The 19,128-nt window shown below is 37.1% G+C and overlaps 2 protein-coding genes across 3 annotated transcripts in view; both read right to left on the reverse strand.

Moving 5' to 3' along the window:
- Positions 1-1,845: 1,845 nt before the first annotated feature.
- Positions 1,846-7,155, reverse strand: LOC118740949 (ATP-binding cassette sub-family B member 6, mitochondrial). Of its 2 annotated transcripts, XM_036472732.1 has the most exons (10): positions 6,891-7,155; positions 6,728-6,819; positions 6,558-6,662; positions 4,960-5,295; positions 4,698-4,897; positions 4,133-4,458; positions 3,661-4,065; positions 3,394-3,569; positions 2,777-3,326; positions 1,846-2,703 (listed from the first exon to the last, which is right to left on the reverse strand). In XM_036472732.1, the coding sequence occupies exons 4-10, from the start codon at positions 5,254-5,256 to the stop codon at positions 2,105-2,107; spliced, it is 2,553 nt and encodes an 850-aa protein (XP_036328625.1). In that variant the 5' UTR covers positions 5,257-5,295; positions 6,558-6,662; positions 6,728-6,819; positions 6,891-7,155; the 3' UTR covers positions 1,846-2,104. The 2 variants fall into 2 exon arrangements, with proteins under 2 accessions (XP_036328625.1, XP_036328616.1); XM_036472723.1 differs by lacking the exon at positions 6,558-6,662 and having other exon boundaries at positions 2,105-2,703.
- A 6,764-nt stretch (positions 7,156-13,919) lies between these two features.
- The window catches only part of LOC118740961 (atrial natriuretic peptide receptor 1), a 40,208-nt gene continuing 34,999 nt past the window's right edge, over positions 13,920-19,128 (reverse strand). The window contains exons 7-8 of the mRNA XM_036472742.1: positions 16,294-16,471; positions 13,920-16,232 (exon numbers count right to left, since the gene is read on the reverse strand). Coding sequence (XP_036328635.1) covers positions 14,330-16,232; positions 16,294-16,471 — 2,081 coding nt within the window. The 3' untranslated portion in view covers positions 13,920-14,329. The remainder of the gene's footprint in view (positions 16,233-16,293; positions 16,472-19,128) is intronic.

Consider the following 19,128-nt stretch of genomic DNA (forward strand, 5'->3'; position numbering starts at 1 on the left):
GTGGAGTAGAACGATGAATCGAGAGGAGAAGCAACTCGGGTTTGGCTGGAAAGAGCTCAAGCAAATGCCAGAAATATGAGCAGGTTAATGCTCTACGTTCCGCTTGTGCTTAAAGAAACGATGAAGAAACTTCTATTATCCAGAACTAATACCGATATACCCTCGTAGGATACCAACCCCATCTCTCTCTACATGCTTGTTCGCAGCAACTCTTCTAAACTCCCTCACCCTTCGGTTCAATCACTACAAAACAGGCCGTTTCCTGATGGCCAGATGTTTCAAATGGACCATACCTCTTTACCTTCTTCACCTACATACAGATTTTCTACTTACTATGTCTACCTATGGTTTTAGGCTTGCGTATACCTGGCTAAATAAATAAATAAATAAATAAATAATATCACGGTATATTACCCAAGAGACAAATTAAGATTAAACCGATCTAGACCCGGGGTCAGCTCTAAAGCCATCAGCAAAGATTTTGAAATGGGTAAGCCACAGGGCTACGAAAACGCTGATGGAGTGAAAACGTCTAGCGAATAATACTCCAGGATCCTTAGATGGATGAACACCATAGTAAGACCACCAGTAACCTAAGGGGCCGTGGCTTGGGCTTCCAGGACTACGCTAGCAACGGTGAGGCAGTCCCACACCAAGATTCGCCGCTTGGAGAGGAATTTGGCAAAGGTAAAGCATTGTTATCCTGGAACAGGAACAGGTTGGGCTCCCAGCTCCCTCCAGTTCTGTCCTCCAGGGACGAAATGCATAAAGTAATCTTTAACGAAAGAAACTGTAACTTGAAAACACATAGCAAGGCGACCTGGAGTATCTATATTATGGAGACACACGTCCAGGCGAGCACATTAACGTGGTACACAGATGAATCTAAAGCTCCTGAGGGGATAGGAGCAGGTGTTTATGGCCCTTGACTGAAGCTTTCGGTGCCCCAGGGAACTTTACCCAGCATTTTTCAAGCGGAAGTCTATCCCATAAGTCTGTGTGCTGAGATTAACCTTCGAAGGAAGTATAGAAGCGAAAGGATCCAGATTTTAAGCTAAGCACTCAAGGCTGTCTCATCCTTCGAGATCAAATCCTCAGTGTTTCTGAAGTGTGTAGGGAGGCTTAATGCTCTGGCTGAGAATAATACCCTCCAATTGCTATGGGTACTAAGGCACATGGGAGTCGAAGGTAATGAGGAAGCGGACCATCTGGCTGGCAAGCAGTTTTTGGTGGAATGCCAAAAACGTGAGTACCCCTATAGGCCCTTGCTTGAGGAAGAGCCTCTGCCCAGGCAAGTCATAAGGAATTTTTTGGAATATATGGACATGGTACAGACCCACATGGAACAAACTTTGGACCTGCCGAGGTATCGACGAGTGTTCAACAGCTTCATGGAGAGTCGGCCAACACCTATCACAGCTCTCGACTTGTGAATACCGTGATCGGAGCCCAATTACCACCTTTCGTTACTCTGGCCCAATAACAACAAGAATTGATAAAAGTAATTGTCTGTGCTCTCTTTAGACTTATAAAATCTGAGCTGCACATAATAGAAACGGATAGAAATAAAAATCTTGATATCGATACTTTTTTTTTGCTTCCAAGTGCTGGAAGCAATAGCAGGCCTAATTCAAATTTCACGATTTACCATGAGGATCTGTCCAGAAACTGGTATGTCACGAAAAAAAATTAATAAAACATGTCGGAGGCAACGATAACCAAAAATAAATGATTTAAAATATATATTAATGTCCAAATTTTATAATAACCATGATACAACTGACTGCCTCTCAATGGTTTTACCTTGTTATGTTTGTATCATGATAATAACCATAAATAAGCAAGTTTTCTTTTACGAGTTTTGTTTTTATTTTATTCTTTTCTAAGTAGCATCCTAATACATATCTCTAAAATGTTTCATTGTACAAACCACAAACTGCAATTTTCGCATACAGTTCCATAACATACCACTACACCATTCATAACAGTTCTAGTTACATACATAAATAGCTTTTCCCTAAAATATTGCGTCTTTCGTATGTCAGCCAAGAAATAAAGTATATACATAATAATTTATAAGCACTTGCAAAATTGTCTAGCGACTTCAGCGAGCGCCACCATGTGCATGACCGGTGCGTAAAAAGGCGCCACCACCATCCGTCGGTGGTTTAGCCGTCGCACTACCATTTGCCTCATTCTCCTTATTACCTTCCAAGTTCTTGAGCTGTTGCATCCACATCTCTGCATAGATACCATCCTTGCGCTGCAAAAGATCTTCATGACGTCCACGTTCTGCGATGGTGCCATCTTTTAGCACGAGTATCTCGTCGGCATTTATGATTGTGGAAAGACGATGTGCAATTACAATTGTCGTGCGATTGGCGCAGACGCGCGACAATGCCGCTTGAATATTGCGTTCGGTGTTAGTGTCAAGCGCTGACGTAGCCTCATCGAGTAGCACCAACACTGGCGCCTTGAGCAAAGTACGCGCTATAGCGACACGTTGTTTCTCACCGCCGCTCAAGCGCAAACCGCGTTCGCCCACCTTGGTTTCATAGCGATCAGGGAAGCCAAGAATGCGTTCATGTATGTCGGCCAAGCGAGCCGCCTCGTAAACCTCATCGGCACGTGCGCCAATTTTGCCATACTCAATGTTGTAGTAAATGGTGTTGTTGAAGAGTACGGTGTCCTGTGGTACCACACCTACGGTGAAGGCGGAATATATTTCATTCTATAATAACCTAATGATATCATAACTCTGATTTGCCACACTCACCAATTGCCTTTCTCAAACTCTGCTGCTGCACTAATTTGATATTCTGTCCATCGATTAGCACTGCGCCAGATTGCACATCATAGAAGCGGAAAAGTAAACGCACAATAGTGCTTTTACCCGCACCGGAAGGTCCCACAATCGCAACGGTTTTACCAGCAGGCACAGTAAAACTAACATTGCGCAATACAATCTTTTCCGGTGTATAGCCAAATGTAACATTAGAGAATTCAATGCCAGCGCCGGCGGTTATAAGCGGTGCAGCACCCGGCGCATCAAACACCTCCTGATCTTCCTTCAGCAAGTCAAACATATTCTCCATATCGACAAAATTCTTTTGTATTGCTCTGTAGTACGTGCCAAACCAATTAAGCGGCATATACAAATCCATTAGATAGGTGAAGAACAGCACGAAATCACCGACAGTGAGCGTTTGATGATGTACGACAAGGTATACACAAAGCATCGAGCCAGAAAGCAACCCAAGGCAAAGTATAATATTTTGCGAAGTGTTGAGCATGTTGAGCGTTAACATGGAGAGGAATTCTTCTTTCTGCAGAAGGCAATTTTTACATAATGAAAACAATGATAATGCAGTAAAGGCGCTTTGATGTAGTTACCTGATATTTCAAAATGGCCTGGCGGTATTCTTCAACTTCATACTGTTCGGCACCATAGTATTTTACAGTTTCAAAATTTAACAGCGAATCAACGCTGCGTGCGCGCTGCTCATTATCTGCTAAATTCATGCGACGTTGGAACTTGGTGCGCCATTCTGTAACAAGAATCGTGGCCACTGGAATTAAGGCAAGTATTTTAAAATTTATTAGGAAATACGATGCATGTGTACGAATATATGCCGGAGTATATGTACATATATCACTTACAAATATACAGGAACATTGTGAGGAATACAATCATTCCAAACCACCAATTGAAGGCGTATATGAAGAAAATCACAGCCACAAGCAAATCGATAATTGTAGGCGCAATTGAAAATATAATGTAATTTAATAAATTATTAATGGAATCTGTGCCACGATCCATAACACGCAAAACTTCGCCGGTTTTGCGCTGCAAATGCCAACGCAACGAAAGCTGATGCAAATGGCTAAACAAATCGACTTCAATTTCCCTCGTCGTATACTGTTGCACACGTATCCACAGAAAGGAGCGCAAGTTATTGAAGAGACCCATGGTGCCTGTGCCACCACCCTGCACAAAGGATAAGGCGACATAGATCAGTACGAAATCCCAGCGGAAGATAATCGGCGGTATGGTAAGACTGTCAACTAGAATAAAGAAAGGGAGTTTTGATCATTATTGTTAAATTAATTCAATTAGCGCTTTTATGCTTACCCAACTTCTTTCGATAAATTGGTAAAAATAGTTTAATAACGCGTCCAAATATTAACAGCATTATGCAGGCAACAACAGTTATTTGCAACAAAGTATCTTTCTTTGGCCACATGTATGGAAATAGTTTCGCCAATTTCTTGAAAGCATTGCGAAAAGCTGATCCTTGCGGAATATTACTGGCGTTGTTGATGTTCTCAGTGGATGATGGCTCATCGATGTGCACATAAGGGCGCATAATACCAGGTGCTTTAAGACCCAGTATAAAGATTAGTAGCGATGTGATGAAGCGGGTAACGAACAGGCTCATCTCTATTTGGTCTTTATTGCTATGTACATGGAAAATAAATAAATAAATAAATATTAATTGAGCCAAGTTAGATTGAAAATAATTGTATGTGTAGCCTGGGAAATTCATAAACAGCTACGTACTTCGCCGGGAATATTTACGTGTATGCAATTTAGATTTTTTAAACAGAGATTTTTAATTTTTTTTATAGTGTTATTTCAATAATAACCGCAAAAATATTTTGCTGTAAAACAAATAAATAATTTTCCGCATACTAACGTTTTCAGTGAGAACCACCAGTCTTCATGCCTCAGATTTATGAACGCTAACGATTCATTGATGAAACCCAAAGTCCAAAAGAGCAACAATATAAGGCCATGACCACGAGTTGGTAACGATGGCAGCTGATAGAAGCGCTCCTTTACTATGATACAAACCGAGAAGGGATAGGATATGCAAACTAGCAACGTTGATAGTATCTGAAAACAACAATAAATTTTTTTATTAAACAAATGTTGCCATAGAGCATTACATTACTCACCATATAACCATAAACCGCATGATCATGGTAGATGCGTGCATTCAAGAAAAATCTAAGCAATGCCAACATTGGAAAGAAGAACAACAGGAAGAGTTGTAAAGCGTAGAGTCGTGATTTGGTGATATGCGTGGGATCATTGCGTGTGGCATATTTCCGATACATCAATAGTTGCACTGTACCCATGAGCAGCATAAAACCACTCGCCACCGCATTTCCAACAGTGTCCATAAAGCAATGCGAAATGCCATTGTTAATCCAAATTTGTGAAAAGGTTACATTCGGCGGACAATAGAGCATCTTTCAGATAGTTTTGTTTGTTACAGTTGTGTTGAAAATCTGAAAGTTAGTAAGTAGATATACTAACTAGTATGTAGAAATATTGTTAAGTTGATTATGCCATTATAAATAGCAGCATGTGATAATCAACATTTATTTACGGCTCGCTGCTCTATATGATTTTGCACTCGGCCACAAGTGGGAACGTGTGTTTTACGTAGGTGTTATTTTCTATTAAAATACAATGCGAGTAGATATTATTATGCATATGCTTTTTTATCAAACTTGCTGAGTTGTGATTGGACACTTTGACGGGCATTAGAGTGATAAGCATAGCACTGGAAATGCAGCAAATGAATCATTGCAGACACAACAAAGCGTAAAATTACAACTTAATTGGGGCGTTTGGGAAAATATAACATTTCTGATGTAATGATAGAGGGCGTTGCGCAGAGTTTCTTTTATTTTTTAGATAAGAAAATGTCTAAATTTGATTTTTTAAAGACATTTTGTTATTTTATATACACAAATAATTTATGCACATATGTTATCAATAATATATGAAGTTGAAAGAGGTTAAATCGTACGCAAGAAAATACTTAGAAATCAGAGCATCAATGCGGCCTAAATGCTTCACTTTTTTACTATATACATATGTCTTTCTAAGCATATTAAATAATAATCTACGCAGAATTTGGTTATCGAACACACAGTACGTATGCATGTAGGTACATATGTATGTACCTAAATTTGTGCTTTAGTAGTTTTTACGATTTACATTTCTCTATTAACAATTTAAATAGCTCCTGCCGAAACATTGAGCGCTGATTTATATGAATCCAACTAACGACTAAGCCATGCACGAGTGTTAACGAAAAAACATTACTTATAGCTGATAATTAATCTGGGTAATAAACAATCAATTGTTTGATTCTGCTTTCTAGGAAGCAAAATTAATTAATAAATACATGCACTGTTAGCACATACAGATGTAGTCTGTTCCTTTGCTAATCTTCGACAGCTGAAATTTTTGTTTGTATGAACCTTTTCCATTCACGATGATTCTCTTCTCTTCAAAAGAGTGACAACTCAAAATAATACGTTCGTCAGAAAATGCGAAAAACTATTTCGTAGCACGGGAAAGGGCGACTTTACCTTAGGTTTTTTTTAAACAAATTATAACAAAAACTTGCCACAGCTTTTGCTGAAGGGTAAATAACACCTCTGTATACATTTTTAGCGCATAATTTCAAAAATGCCAAATTTTGAGGTGTGTCTTTTGAAGACGGTGTGCGATATGTATGCATGCATGTACAACCTACCTGCGTTTATTATTTTCCTCCAAGTTTCACTTCTATATGCATATGTACACATACAAAAGATTCCAAACGTAATATTTAAATCATGTTTTCTATCCGCAAATCCCGCTGTAAATAAAATTTCAAAGAAATGCAATTGAGTATGGTAAATTATGAACTTTTTATTTACGCACTTTTAATTTCGGTCTCTCTTCTTGGGGATGACTTTCAATTTTCCGGCGAAGGCTCGTAATATTTAAATCATGTTTTCTATCCGCAAATTACGCTGTAAATAAAATTTCAAAGAAATTCAATTGAGTATGTTAAATTATGCAATTTTTTTTTTTATTTACGCACTTTTAATTTGGGTCTCTCTTCTTGGGGATGACTTTCAATTTTCAGGCAAAGGCTCACGCCAGTGCTAATTAGCACTTAAATAAACAAAAACTTAGCCTTATTTCACTTGCTGTAGATTAAGCACACTACTATGCGTCTATGTCAAATAAACAAATGCTTAATTTTGTTATTATAAACGAAGAAAATTGAATTTCCCACACGCAACAAAATTCCGACCGTTTAAATTACCTGCACAGCTGACAAAAGTCAATTGTCAACCATTGAAATGGTGATGTGCAACTTTTGTAGGGTACTCGATAAGCCAATGTGAAAGATTATTCATGTGTATAATTCACAAAAACTAGCAATAGCAACTTTAACACTAAACAAATGTGAAGAATACATAATTTTTAATTTCTTTGAATATTACCTATACGTAAATATGTACGTCTAAATATATTTAATCGATTTACACTCGTTCGATGAATAATTATTTCTTCTAAGCATCACCCTGTGTTTCTGAAAATTTGATAAGCCGAGCTACCCTGTACCCTGCAATGACAAGCTAACGGAACAGGAAACCATTTTCTTTAGTCTCGCGTTAGCTTCCTCTTTGTACAAGTCGTTTTAATTTTGCAAAGATGTTTGCAAGTGGAATTAAGTTATTTTTTGTGTTAATTTCAAGTTCCCTTATTCGGAATATGTGTATTAAATGTGTAGCTAAGTTGAAATATCGCAAGTTAACTGAATTGCGAGTTATTATTGGCAGTTAATACCCAAGTGAAAAAATGGCAATTGAAAGAAGTGACGTGTGTATGTGTGCAAAGTTGGAGTGCATGTAAAATGCCAGCTTCAAGGCATTATAGTGTGAAAAGTGTGCATGCTTTATTAATGGTCATTTGTGGTTAAGAGTAATTGCAAAGTGCAATTTTGTTCGATAAAAAAGGCTTCAGGCTCCAACTTTACAGCCGTAGTAAGAGTAAAATGGTGGCGAAATGAAAAAAAAATCAGTGTTAGTAAAAGGCAAGTAAAGCCGTTATGTTGTGCTCTGTGTAGGTGTGAATATAGATATGTATGTACATTAGGGTGGTCCAAAAACGCATGTGAAAAAGTAAAGTGGGAATTTGTATGCCCTCACCCCCTAGGATTGTTAAATGTATACCGAAAAAATACACCCCTATTTTTTATTTTGAAATCAAAAAATATTTAGGCGTCGCTCAAAGAGCTTAAGGTTTTCCGTGTATGTATTTTATATAAGAAAAAATCATCTTTTGGTAGAAATTGTATAGAATTCTTGAAAATCAATATTTTTCATTTCATTTAACCATTTTTTGTGGTAATTTTATTTTATAGGTCCGCCAAAATCCCCAGGAAATGCAATGGGGGGACCAATAAAAAATCTTTAATATTAAAAAATGGTTAAATAAACAATTGGGTATTATTATTGGAAGTCTACCGAAGAGAAACAGAGTTTTACGATCGAACAAATATTGATTTTCAATAAGTCTATATGATTTCTGCGATAAGTTGTTAGTCCCCCATATAAACTACATGGAAAACTTTGAGCGCTTTGAGCGTGCTCTAGATATTTTTTGATTTCAAAATAAAAAATAGGGTTATAGAACAATCCTAGGGGTGATAGCATTACTATTCCGACTTTACTCTTTTTGGACCACCTTAATGTACATACGTACATAGACACATATGTCTATTGCCTTGAATTGACGAATTCGGAACCAGAATGCATTTAAAAGCAGCGGTTGCTATGACGTTGAGAGCTGTGAAAAATTCAAATGAGGATTGCTAAGGTAAGTTCAATGTGAAATGGGATGAATTTAGTTAAATGAAGCATAATGAAATAAAATATGATGTATTTTGGAATGAATACCCGTCCGTTCTGCTCGAGAATTAATACAGGTACATAGCCGAAATCAGTTTGTCTCTGAACCAAATTTGAAAAGGGATGACCGAAATTCGTTCTAAAATACATACATACAATGTTTGTTCTCCACGAGCCCGCGGGTGCCAACATGATTCAATAATAAAAGGTTTGCTCAAATAACAGTTTTCTCGCTCCCTCTTGACAAAATCGGCTCCCTTAGCAAGGTACTGTGTGTGGGTTCGTGTGTGTGTGCAAAGCTTTTGTAAGGGAGCTAAGGGAGTGTCAAAACTCTAATGTCACTAATGAGCAAACCTTTTATTATTGAATCATGGGTGCCCAAAACAGCACCGAAAGCATTCCTCACGCTAGAAAAATGGGTAATAGACTTTTTTCCGGGCAAAAATGTGCAAGAAGTCAGTTTGAAATAACACCTGTTGTTTGCTTACATCCGATAGCAAATTTTGTAAAATGCAAAAATGAAAAATAGCACTAAAGGTTCAGAAATGTAGGTATTTGCTCAATTTATTAGCTATATAAGATAAATACACATCAAATCATAGTTCAGAACTGATTTGTTGATTCCGGGCACGCAAAGTCCCTTTTTTCCTTCCTCGATAGTAATATCGATAGTATCGATAGTTGAAAACATCTCTACACATAACATTCATTTTTTTTTATGCAAGAAAATTCACAACACAGTCGGCAAAAAAAAATTCAAGTCATTGGGATTTTTTAGCAACTACAGTGCCGGAACAAAGTATTGGCACAGCAAACTTTTCACACTAAATGCAACAATTTTCATTCTAATATTTTCCCGCTAATTTCGTATAAAAATATGGTCCATTCTACAACAAAAAACGTAAAAACATAATTTCTAAAGTTTGTTCAAAACTCGCGAAAATTCAGCAAATTTTCATGAAAATTTTCAACATTTTAATCAGATATTTTAGGAAAAAAAAAATTTGCTGTGCCAATACTTTGTTCCGGCAGTGTATAAGCAACACTGAGTTATAGTAAAATTTGATAAGCTATAAAAATGCTAACACAAAATTTTTATAGAAATTCGAATTAAAAAGCTTGAATTTTTAATTACATTGTCGTTTTTTATGTTTTGTATAACTTTTATAAAAAAATTAGTGGACACTAAATAAACAAAAAAATTATTCAAAACTGCTAAAAAATGTTGTGGTGCTATTATTTTGATCAGTACCATATTAATTTTCTTATAAAATGTTAAAATGTTAATAATTTCCCGTCCGTATTTTGATAAGCGCTATTTGATCTCAGTTGAACCTTTATAAGAATGAGTTGTCAATTTAAACGAATAGGGACAACCACAATCCGATTTCAATTTTGCCATATAAAAAATAAATTCAGATTTTGCCTGTCGCTATTCAAGGGGATGCAAGGGTATGTATATAAGTTATATAATTCAGACGCATAAATTAATACGTTTTTTTTTATTATTATAAAAAGTTATTTTTGATGCACTCAAATTAAAAAAAAATATATATACAATCTCTTTAATTTACAAAGTAATTTATAAATTTATTAATAATTTAATTTTCAAGCAATTGAGCGGTTCAATTCAATACCTTTCATGACGATAGTACTATCGATACTATCGATATTTTCAACTATCGTTTCGAAAACTATCGAGTGGAGGTACTATCGATAGTATCCCAGCTCTATTCGATATATTGATCGATGTGGATGGAAGTCATACTTTACAATTTTTAATATGCCACTTCGGATTTATTGCTAATTGACTGGCCAAATAAAAATAAGAATAAAAGAAAAAACGTTGTTAATGAAAATAAGATGAATGAAAAGGATTCTCGTTTGGTTTTCTTGCACCAAAACTTCAAATAAAAGATATAAGAAATGTCAACGAAAACACTTACAGTCGGTGAGAACAGCATTCAGCCCACAATCCACAAAGCTCGTTTTTTTTGAAATGTTTTCGTTGCACGTCGGAACAAGTGATGACGCAGGGGTTACATCACACGGTGCATGACGCATCGTAAAACTGACTTTCAATAAAAAAAAAATCATCCCTTCTCACAAACCTTGACATATAAAAACGAAGACTATTATTTAAAATATTTAACTGTACTTTTTATTTTATATTCTCTTATTTTTATAATAATTTATTATTTCAATTGAAATTTATCTACAGTTATGTAAAAAAATAAATACAACTTATAATGAAAAGAAAATTATTTTTATAACACATACAAATTTTTTGTTAAAGTTTTTTTGCGAACAGCCACTGCAGAAGGATAATTTCAAAGTATTACTTAACATTAAACATTTATTAGAGTTTAGCATATAAACGAATTAAATAACTTACAAACTATTTGTGATGATCATTTTAAGAAACGAAAAAAAAAATGCATTTACAGTTACGCGATTAAAATTTAATATTTTGTCGCATCAATTGAAATGTTTTGCCCAACAGTAATTTTTAAATGTGACAAATACGTACATATATTATAGCATGTAAGTATATCTAATTAATTTTTGCTACAAATAAGTATTTGGCCTTATGAATAAAAAGTGAGCAATTGCTTTTTCTTAAAATTTCAGACCTTTTACCTTTTACTTAATTTTATTTTTTTTTTGAGTAAATCGAGTAAAAGGTCTAAAATTTTGCGAAAAGGCAATTGCTTAGTTTTCATTCATAAGGCCCATTTTCTTTTCAACCTCATTTGTTCTTCAGCAAGAACTGAGTACAAGTAACTATTTGTATAATTTAAAGTTTTTTTTTTAACTATTTAATTGAAGTTTTGAACTAGTTATGCTATGTTTTGATAAACCTACAGATATATGTATGTATTTGCATGCCACTCGTTCTCCGGAAGACCGTCATAATCGAAGCAAAACTTCTCCTTGAAACAAAATAAGGAAGCTTCTTAAAGTTTTATTTGAACTTGGATCACTGAACTGGGCGCGAGTCACAACATAAGAAGTCGATTGATTACTCCTTAGGAATCATATGAAATCAAACTACTGCCATTTTAATTCTAAAGGCTGGGTTTCTTTAGGTCAAACTCAATGGTATTTGTCGTCCAATAAGTGAAAACACATTACCAAATGGAACTAAGAGATAGTTTGTCGATTGATTTAGATCAGAATATGCCTCTTTAGTCGTCGTTAAATTGGCTATCTCACCCTTTTTGGCCCATAATATAATTGGTAAAGGACAAAGGAGATAAAATTGTGCCAGAAAATGCCGGCAAAATTTGTTGTCAAAATATGTCATAGTGAAAACCAGCCTAAAAATATTTTAAATTGCCAAACAATTTTTATTTTCAAGAGGATAATAGGTAATTGGAAACTTTCAAACGAGCGACATGTTTTTAGTAAAGTCAATACAGCACTTAAGATACCACGTTGTTCAGAAAAATATTTTAATCACAACAAGAAAATGTCCGATCTCTTAATTTGATACCAAATATTTTTAATTAAACAAAAACTATTTATTCACAGTTACTGCATCGCTTGTACTTGCAAATGTAGAAAAATACAAGTAGTCGTAATTTGTGGAAACTTTATTGCTATAAATATTACTTCACGATGGTTTAAAAAATTAAAAGCTTTTTCCGGTTACCTTTTTTGAAAAACTTCGGGTTTATTAATACCGGTTACCAATTTTGAGAAAAGCAGATTGGTCATGCCCATTGTTTTGTTATGGTTGTTTCAAAAATGAAATCGGTGTTTTTGTACCGGGTACAAATTTGAAAAATTCGAATACTTAGTACCGATTACCAATTTCGTAAACCTCGGAGTGATTCTGGCTGGGTTTTTATAAAATAAAAAATTCTGCGTGAAGATTTCTCATGTATGCGTGTATGTATGTACATATCAGTTTCGTAACAATTAAAATATCGCAGTCTCTAGTTTTTGAAACTGTACTGTAAACTGGAAAGTGGCCGTTGTTATAAACCGATATCAATATTTTCCACCACTTTTCTTACTAATACCAAAGTTAGTGTAGTCAGTTTCAAATTGAAGGGTGACTTTTTTATTCAAGGGAGACTTCGATATGCGTGCCATGATGAATCATCCAAGTACTTTATTTCTTTCTGCTTGCTGCTTCCATAGTTATCAGTTAATGGCGACTCTCCAGTGATGATGCAACTCATTAAGTAAACTTTTCATGATTAATTATATTTTAATTTTAATATTTTTTTTTTTCACGTATCAGTACCTACTGAAATCTTTTAGAAACTTCCTGATTTAGGAAAAGCATAGTGGATACTTTCTTTGGAAATGAATAATTTTAAATTACTCCATATTTAATTTCCTTTTTGCTCCTTAAACGCTTAAAGAAAACTGGCGGGACTACTTCGCTGTTTTACGAAATCGGTAACCGGTAGAGTTCGGATTTTTCGAAACTGGCAACCGGTACAAAAAATGCGACTTCATTTCTGAATTTCTGAAATAACCATAATGAAGAAAATGAGCGTGACCAATCCGCTATTCTTGAAATTGAAACCCGGGGTTTTTGAAATTGGTAACGATTCACTTTTTAAATTTTTCTATATTTCTCCAGCGATGCGGACGCTTCTTTATTTTGATAAAAATATTTTTCCGAACAGAATTTTTTCTGTGCAGAATTATTTCCAGATACACCAAAAAATAGAGTCGGATTGACTGTACTATTTACCACATATTGCTAAAATATATATTTTTTTGCTTTATCAATGAAATTCAAAAAGTTTTTTGTTTTTAAATACTTGCATATCTATGTACATTAGGGTGACCCTCAAAAAAATTAAATGAAGGCTTTTTTCAGTCTCACCCCCTCAATTGGTAATACCACGGTCACAAATATCACATATAAATTTTGGTCCCGATGGGAGACGGTTAAGGCGTGTCGCAATGGATTAAAAAAAAATTAAAAATATTTATTTTTTAATTCCTAAAATAGATACTAATAAGGTCGAGGATATCACATATCAATTTTGGTCCCTATTCGAGTCGGTTAAGACGTCTTCATAGGGTAATCTGAACTTTGACCTCTGTGCGACACGCCTTAACCGTTTCCAATCGGGAGTAAAATTTATATGTGATGTCTTCGACTATAGTAGCATCGACGTAGAGGTTGAGGCTTAGAAAATCTGATGTAAAAATTTGCTTCCTACATTCAAGGACCACCCTAATGCACATATGTAATTTCTTTGTTTCCAACCAAGGCGAATTCATATAAGGTCGTCCTTTTTCCTTTCAGGAAAGAATAGCTGAAATTCGACAATGGTCCGCTAAAAGTTAAAAAAACATACAAGTAATTTTTGTATTTGTTGAATCGATACCACCTTATATGAATCCGCCTTGGTTTCCAAAATGATTGTTACCGATTGCTCAAACAACTATCATTTGCTTATAATTAAAGTAGTTACTTTCGCTCTACAATAATTGTACATGTTCTCGTTCACTGGGTGAGCGTTGGTTGCACCTCCATTCCTTATATGCTTTGCATAAAAATCCATTCCCATCTACTATATACTAGCGTACATACTTACTTTCATACATACATACTTAGGTAACATCTAAAATAATGATTTACATTAAATTACAAATTAATCTTTCCTAACAACGGTTGTGCTACTGTCCCCACCGCAGCCGTCGATAAAGTTACAGCGTTACTGCTGCCACCTGTACCCATACTCACAATGCCCCCAGCTCCACTATTCCTTCGACTATCTATTGGCGGCACAGTCGTGTTTACAAGATGCAAGTTTTTCGCATTATTCGCCTTAACAATATTGCTATAGCTATTGTTGTTGCTGCTGCATACACTGTTAAGACCGCCCGCATCACAGCCATTGGCCTTGGTTATCGCAATATTATTCACTATGCTATGTTCTAGCAAGTGTGCTTTACTGCTATTCAGATGATTATTTAATGGCAGGTCATCTTCATCCTCGACATCACTGCAAGGATTGTACAAATCGAATGCTATGTCTGATACGGGTCGCCGTGGCAGGAGTTGTGCGGAAGATGTCGTCTCCGTCCTGCCATTCATAGCGGCGCAATCTTCATGGTCGGCATTCTCTTCGGTGGCTACTTGAAATTTGATACGTAGACCGCTTTGTAAGCTGACATTGTCAGCACGTGCACTTGACACTAATGTCGAAATGGTCGGTGAGGGTTTCATGCGCATGCGAGCAGTCGTCGCTGTCGCCATTGCAGTGGGTTGCAGAAGACCACTTAAATTGGAATTCGAGTTGGATTGCAACAAATGTGTATAGCTGTTGCGGTGATGATTTGTTAGATTGTTATTGTGATTTTTAAGCGCGCCAGACAGCGGTATCCGCATATTGACCAGTTCGCTATTGCAATCTTTACGTGGCTCACGCAAGGAACGACTGCTGTAGATGTCCGCACACAGACCAGGCGACTTACAGATGGCCAGACCGTTGTGGCCTTTGTTAAACTGCTTATCGTTGTCCAGGTAGTAATTGAAGTCTTCCGGTTTGAATTCGTTTCCATTTAATTTAGGTGATGACGAGGATATTTTGCGTTTAACACGCAACGTCGGCGTTGTAACTGCACTATGGTGCTGCTGGGTTATCGCAGGCGGTGATATCTGTGTTCTTTGTGTTGAGATCTCTGAATTTTGTTTTTGCATCATTACGGCATAGCGTTGAGGTGGATGCTTGAGTGATGAACGTCGCGAGAGTGGTAATTGTTGCGACAGCATCGAGGGGGACTCTGGCTTAGGTACCTCACCTTCCAGCCAATATGTGAGCATTTCGCCCTTGCCCTTCATGGGCACATAGCCACGTTGTGTTGTTATGAAGGTACCAAATTCATCTAGCGCCAATTTGGTGCTTTCACTGATGTGTATGCGTAGCGCTTCGCCGTTCGATTCCATGCGTGACGCTGTATTTACTGTGTCACCAAAGAGACAATATCGTGGCATTTTGAGTCCGACAACACCCGCAACGCACGCGCCACTATGAAGTCCGATTCGTAGTCTTAGTTGATCTTGCGGTCGATGATGTATTTTAAATTTGCGCACTGCGTTTAGCAACGCTAATGCTAGTCGCGCTATTTCGCGTGCATGCTGATTGCCATTCCTTATGGGCAAGCCAGACACAACCATGTAAGCGTCGCCAATAGTTTCCACTTTGTAGACGTCGAAGTTCTCAACAATGGAATCGAAGCAGGTGTAGAGATCATTTAGAAACTGTACCACCTGCATGGGTGTGCTCTCCGCAGATATGGCGGTGAATCCAACTATATCACTAAAGTAAATGGTTACTTGATCGAAAGTTTCGGCAACTACTGGCTGACCGCTAATCAGTTGAGCTGCAACACTTTGCGGCAAGAGTTGGTATAGCAGCTTCTCACATTTCTTCTTCTCCTCAATGTAGTCTTGTGTACGCTCTTCGACAAGCTCTTCCAAGTTATTGGCATAGAGTTCCATGCGCTTGAGTAAATTGTCGACAATGTTGCCGGTTTCGTTATCCCTAGAATGAGAAAGATGAGAATGATGAGTTAGAAACTTACTTAGTTGCTGATTATACTCACTTATTTATTCGACGTATGATCGATTTGAGTGCATTGAAGTCGGGACGTTCCAAGGGGTCTTCGGACCAACATTTGATCATGAGATTGTTAATATCAAGATAACCATCATGTTCGTCGACATAGGGACGAAATGGTTGGGTTGTTAGTTCTGTATAACCTTTGACTAGTTGAATAATTTCTGAAAAGAAGATTTAGAGAGAAGCGATGCATTAGAGTAAGCTATGGACATGATTGGGAGTGACATTTAATATACATATATGCTGAAAATCAAATTTGGGATTTCAAGATCAGTCATTAGACTACGATGAATCTTGTGCTAAAAACTATGCATTAATATGAAAGCACAAATAACACTAAAGGCAATAGACTGGGTGTTTGGGTGTGTAATACTTTCAACAAGTTTTAAATAGACCGGGCTCAAAAGGTCTATATTGTCAAGTACTCAAAAATAAGTCCCCTGTTTTCTTATATCTTCAAGAGAAAGGAAGATGGAATTTTCTACTTTTTGTTTTCGGAAAAAGTCGCCGAGACTTAGTAAATGTAAATTGCCCTTAAGTGGCCACACATAGTTCTGCGGATGAATTAAAACAAAGCAATAAAATAGTCCCATAAAGTGTATCCTGTAAGGGTTACTAGTTGCTCCTTTTTTTGCGGCACTCGAAGTTGTGCCATCTGGTCTTTGCTTTTTCTATGCTTATGAGCAGGTCGACGATCTTGTATCGTTCTGACCGCATCGCTGTATAGGTGGTTGGACTCCGCTCTGTAGCTCACTGTACCGAACGGATTGTTTACGTACGGTTCAGCATCCGTTCTCCAATCGTTCCGAAGCAGAGCGTTGTTGGGGTGGTTTTCACGGTAGCATACCGCGAGGAGTTGCTTCGATAACATAGTGTTGTGTTTTTTCATCACCAGTATCTGGATTTTTTCGTGGAGATGCTACTAGAACGATATAAGGTAACAGCCTTTAGTCATACGTAGATCTGCGTACTCGAATGTTTGTACATTGCACGTGGCTCGTCCTGTCCACCACACTGTCCAGCACGATTGCTTGGAAAGTCGTGAGCAGAGCCTAGGTGCTGCCGGCTAGAGTCTACAGAACTTTGCTCTTGGCTTGTAATTTGTTGAAGGTGGCTGAGACATACGCAGAATATAACAGCCTATCACACGTCTCTCCCAGGATGTTGATTATCAGTATTTTGGTGCCATCGTAAACGACGACTAGCGCGAGCCTGATCTTCTACTTGCTCCATGTGGTGAACAGTGTAGTGATATCTTTCACGGCGGATATTTTAAGGGTTTTGGCAGTGAAGAAGTTAAATAGATCGGTGGGATAGTCGGTCATCTTCCTGCAAAGGCTGTCAATGATTCGGCCCGTTACTATTTTCGTACAATCATCAGTGCAGCTAATTATGTGGCGTAACGAAATTTGATTGATGATTGACGTCCATACAGATAGCTGGTAACTCACCGTTTCTCCCAGCTGAAAGCGACGAGGCCAGGATGTCTGGGAAGAGGCTCGAGTCTTTCACTGTGGAATATTAACTTTTTTACAATTGTCTGTTATAGAATACTTCGTAAAACAAGTTGTAGTTCCACGTCAACGTGTCGAATGTCTTGGAAAGGTCAACTACGACTAGGAACGACCTATCACAGGGTAGTCGTTGTTACATACCTTCGCTAATCTGAGTGGTTATGGCGCTCAATACCCCGCCGTGGAAGTGTGCTTTTTCTGGAATCCATGCTGGTTTTCGGCTAACTTTGGGTCATTCGTTAGGCTGGGGAGGAGTAGCAACCCCCCAATAAAAGCCTGTCACGATGTTTCCTGAGATCCGACCGGGGTTTAGGTGGATACAGCCTAACTTCGACATTCCGGATTTTTGAGGAGTAATTCGAAGCTCATTTTGGAGCTCCAGAACATTCTATTCCTTTAGTGTGTCGAATTTTGCTAATGAGATGCTGCCGAAAATTGCAGAGTCAATGGGGACGGCGATTTAGCCTTTTTTACTTCGGAACTGTCCATGTCTTTCGCTATACCCATAAGGTACGAAATATCTTAGTTTACATTTTATAACTTATCTTCACTACTTGAAAAGTTAAAACTTAAGAAAAATTTATTCAGTGTCCTAGAACATGGTTCCATGATAAAAAAAATAAGGATGAAATTTTATACTTTCCGTTTTATGTATAATCGATAACAATTTTACTGTCGTGTTTCAATTTGAAGTACTGTTTAAAAACAAGTATACATAAATTATTATTATTATTTTTTTTTTAAGTCGTGAGAACTATTTGCGAACAGCAACATCTACGGAATAAACTGCACGGAAAATGCTTCTTTAGTGCGATAAATATATCAGCAGCTTGAAACTACGGTAATCATTGTTTGTGTACACATATTTTTTAAAAATAATATGGATATAATGAAAATTGTTTGCTAAAATAATTAATGTTAAGACCAAACGAGCCTTGTAGGTTAAATGTCCAAATGGATTCTACAAAAAACAGCATATCGTGCAAAGAAAGCAGCAAATCACGAAATACTCTGGATGCTTCTGTTAAATTCGGACAAAATCATGGTAAACAAGGAGGCCAATCTCAGGAACAATCTACAATACCTCAACTGACATCCAAAGGAAGTCACCGTCCACATTTTCCGGATTCACACAAGCCGTTTGCTTTGGCTTTGCACAATAGCCGCTTAGGCATCAACAAATCTCAACATAACAGACCTCCATTTTTGTACGAGCATTACCCACTTAAACCTTCATTGCTGTATGGCAGTCCATCGAGTTATGTCCGTGATCCACTAAAACGTTTAGACCAAATTTATTTTTT

The sequence above is a fragment of the Rhagoletis pomonella genome, unplaced genomic scaffold (assembly GCF_013731165.1).
Source record: "Rhagoletis pomonella isolate Grant_MI unplaced genomic scaffold, Rhpom_1.0 Rhpom_scaffold_00001, whole genome shotgun sequence".
NCBI classification, from domain to species: Eukaryota; Metazoa; Arthropoda; class Insecta; order Diptera; family Tephritidae; genus Rhagoletis; species Rhagoletis pomonella.

Coding starts and splice junctions, on each gene's coding strand:
- LOC118740949 (XM_036472732.1), bottom strand. CDS start 5,256: ATGCTCTATTGTCCGCCGAATGTAACCTTTTCACAAATTTGGATTAAC. Junction 3,570..3,660: donor CACAATGTTCCTGTATATTT/GTAAGTGATATA, acceptor CCTTAATTCCAG/TGGCCACGATTCTTGTTACA. Junction 2,704..2,776: donor GAGTTTGAGAAAGGCAATTG/GTGAGTGTGGCA, acceptor CCTTCACCGTAG/GTGTGGTACCACAGGACACC.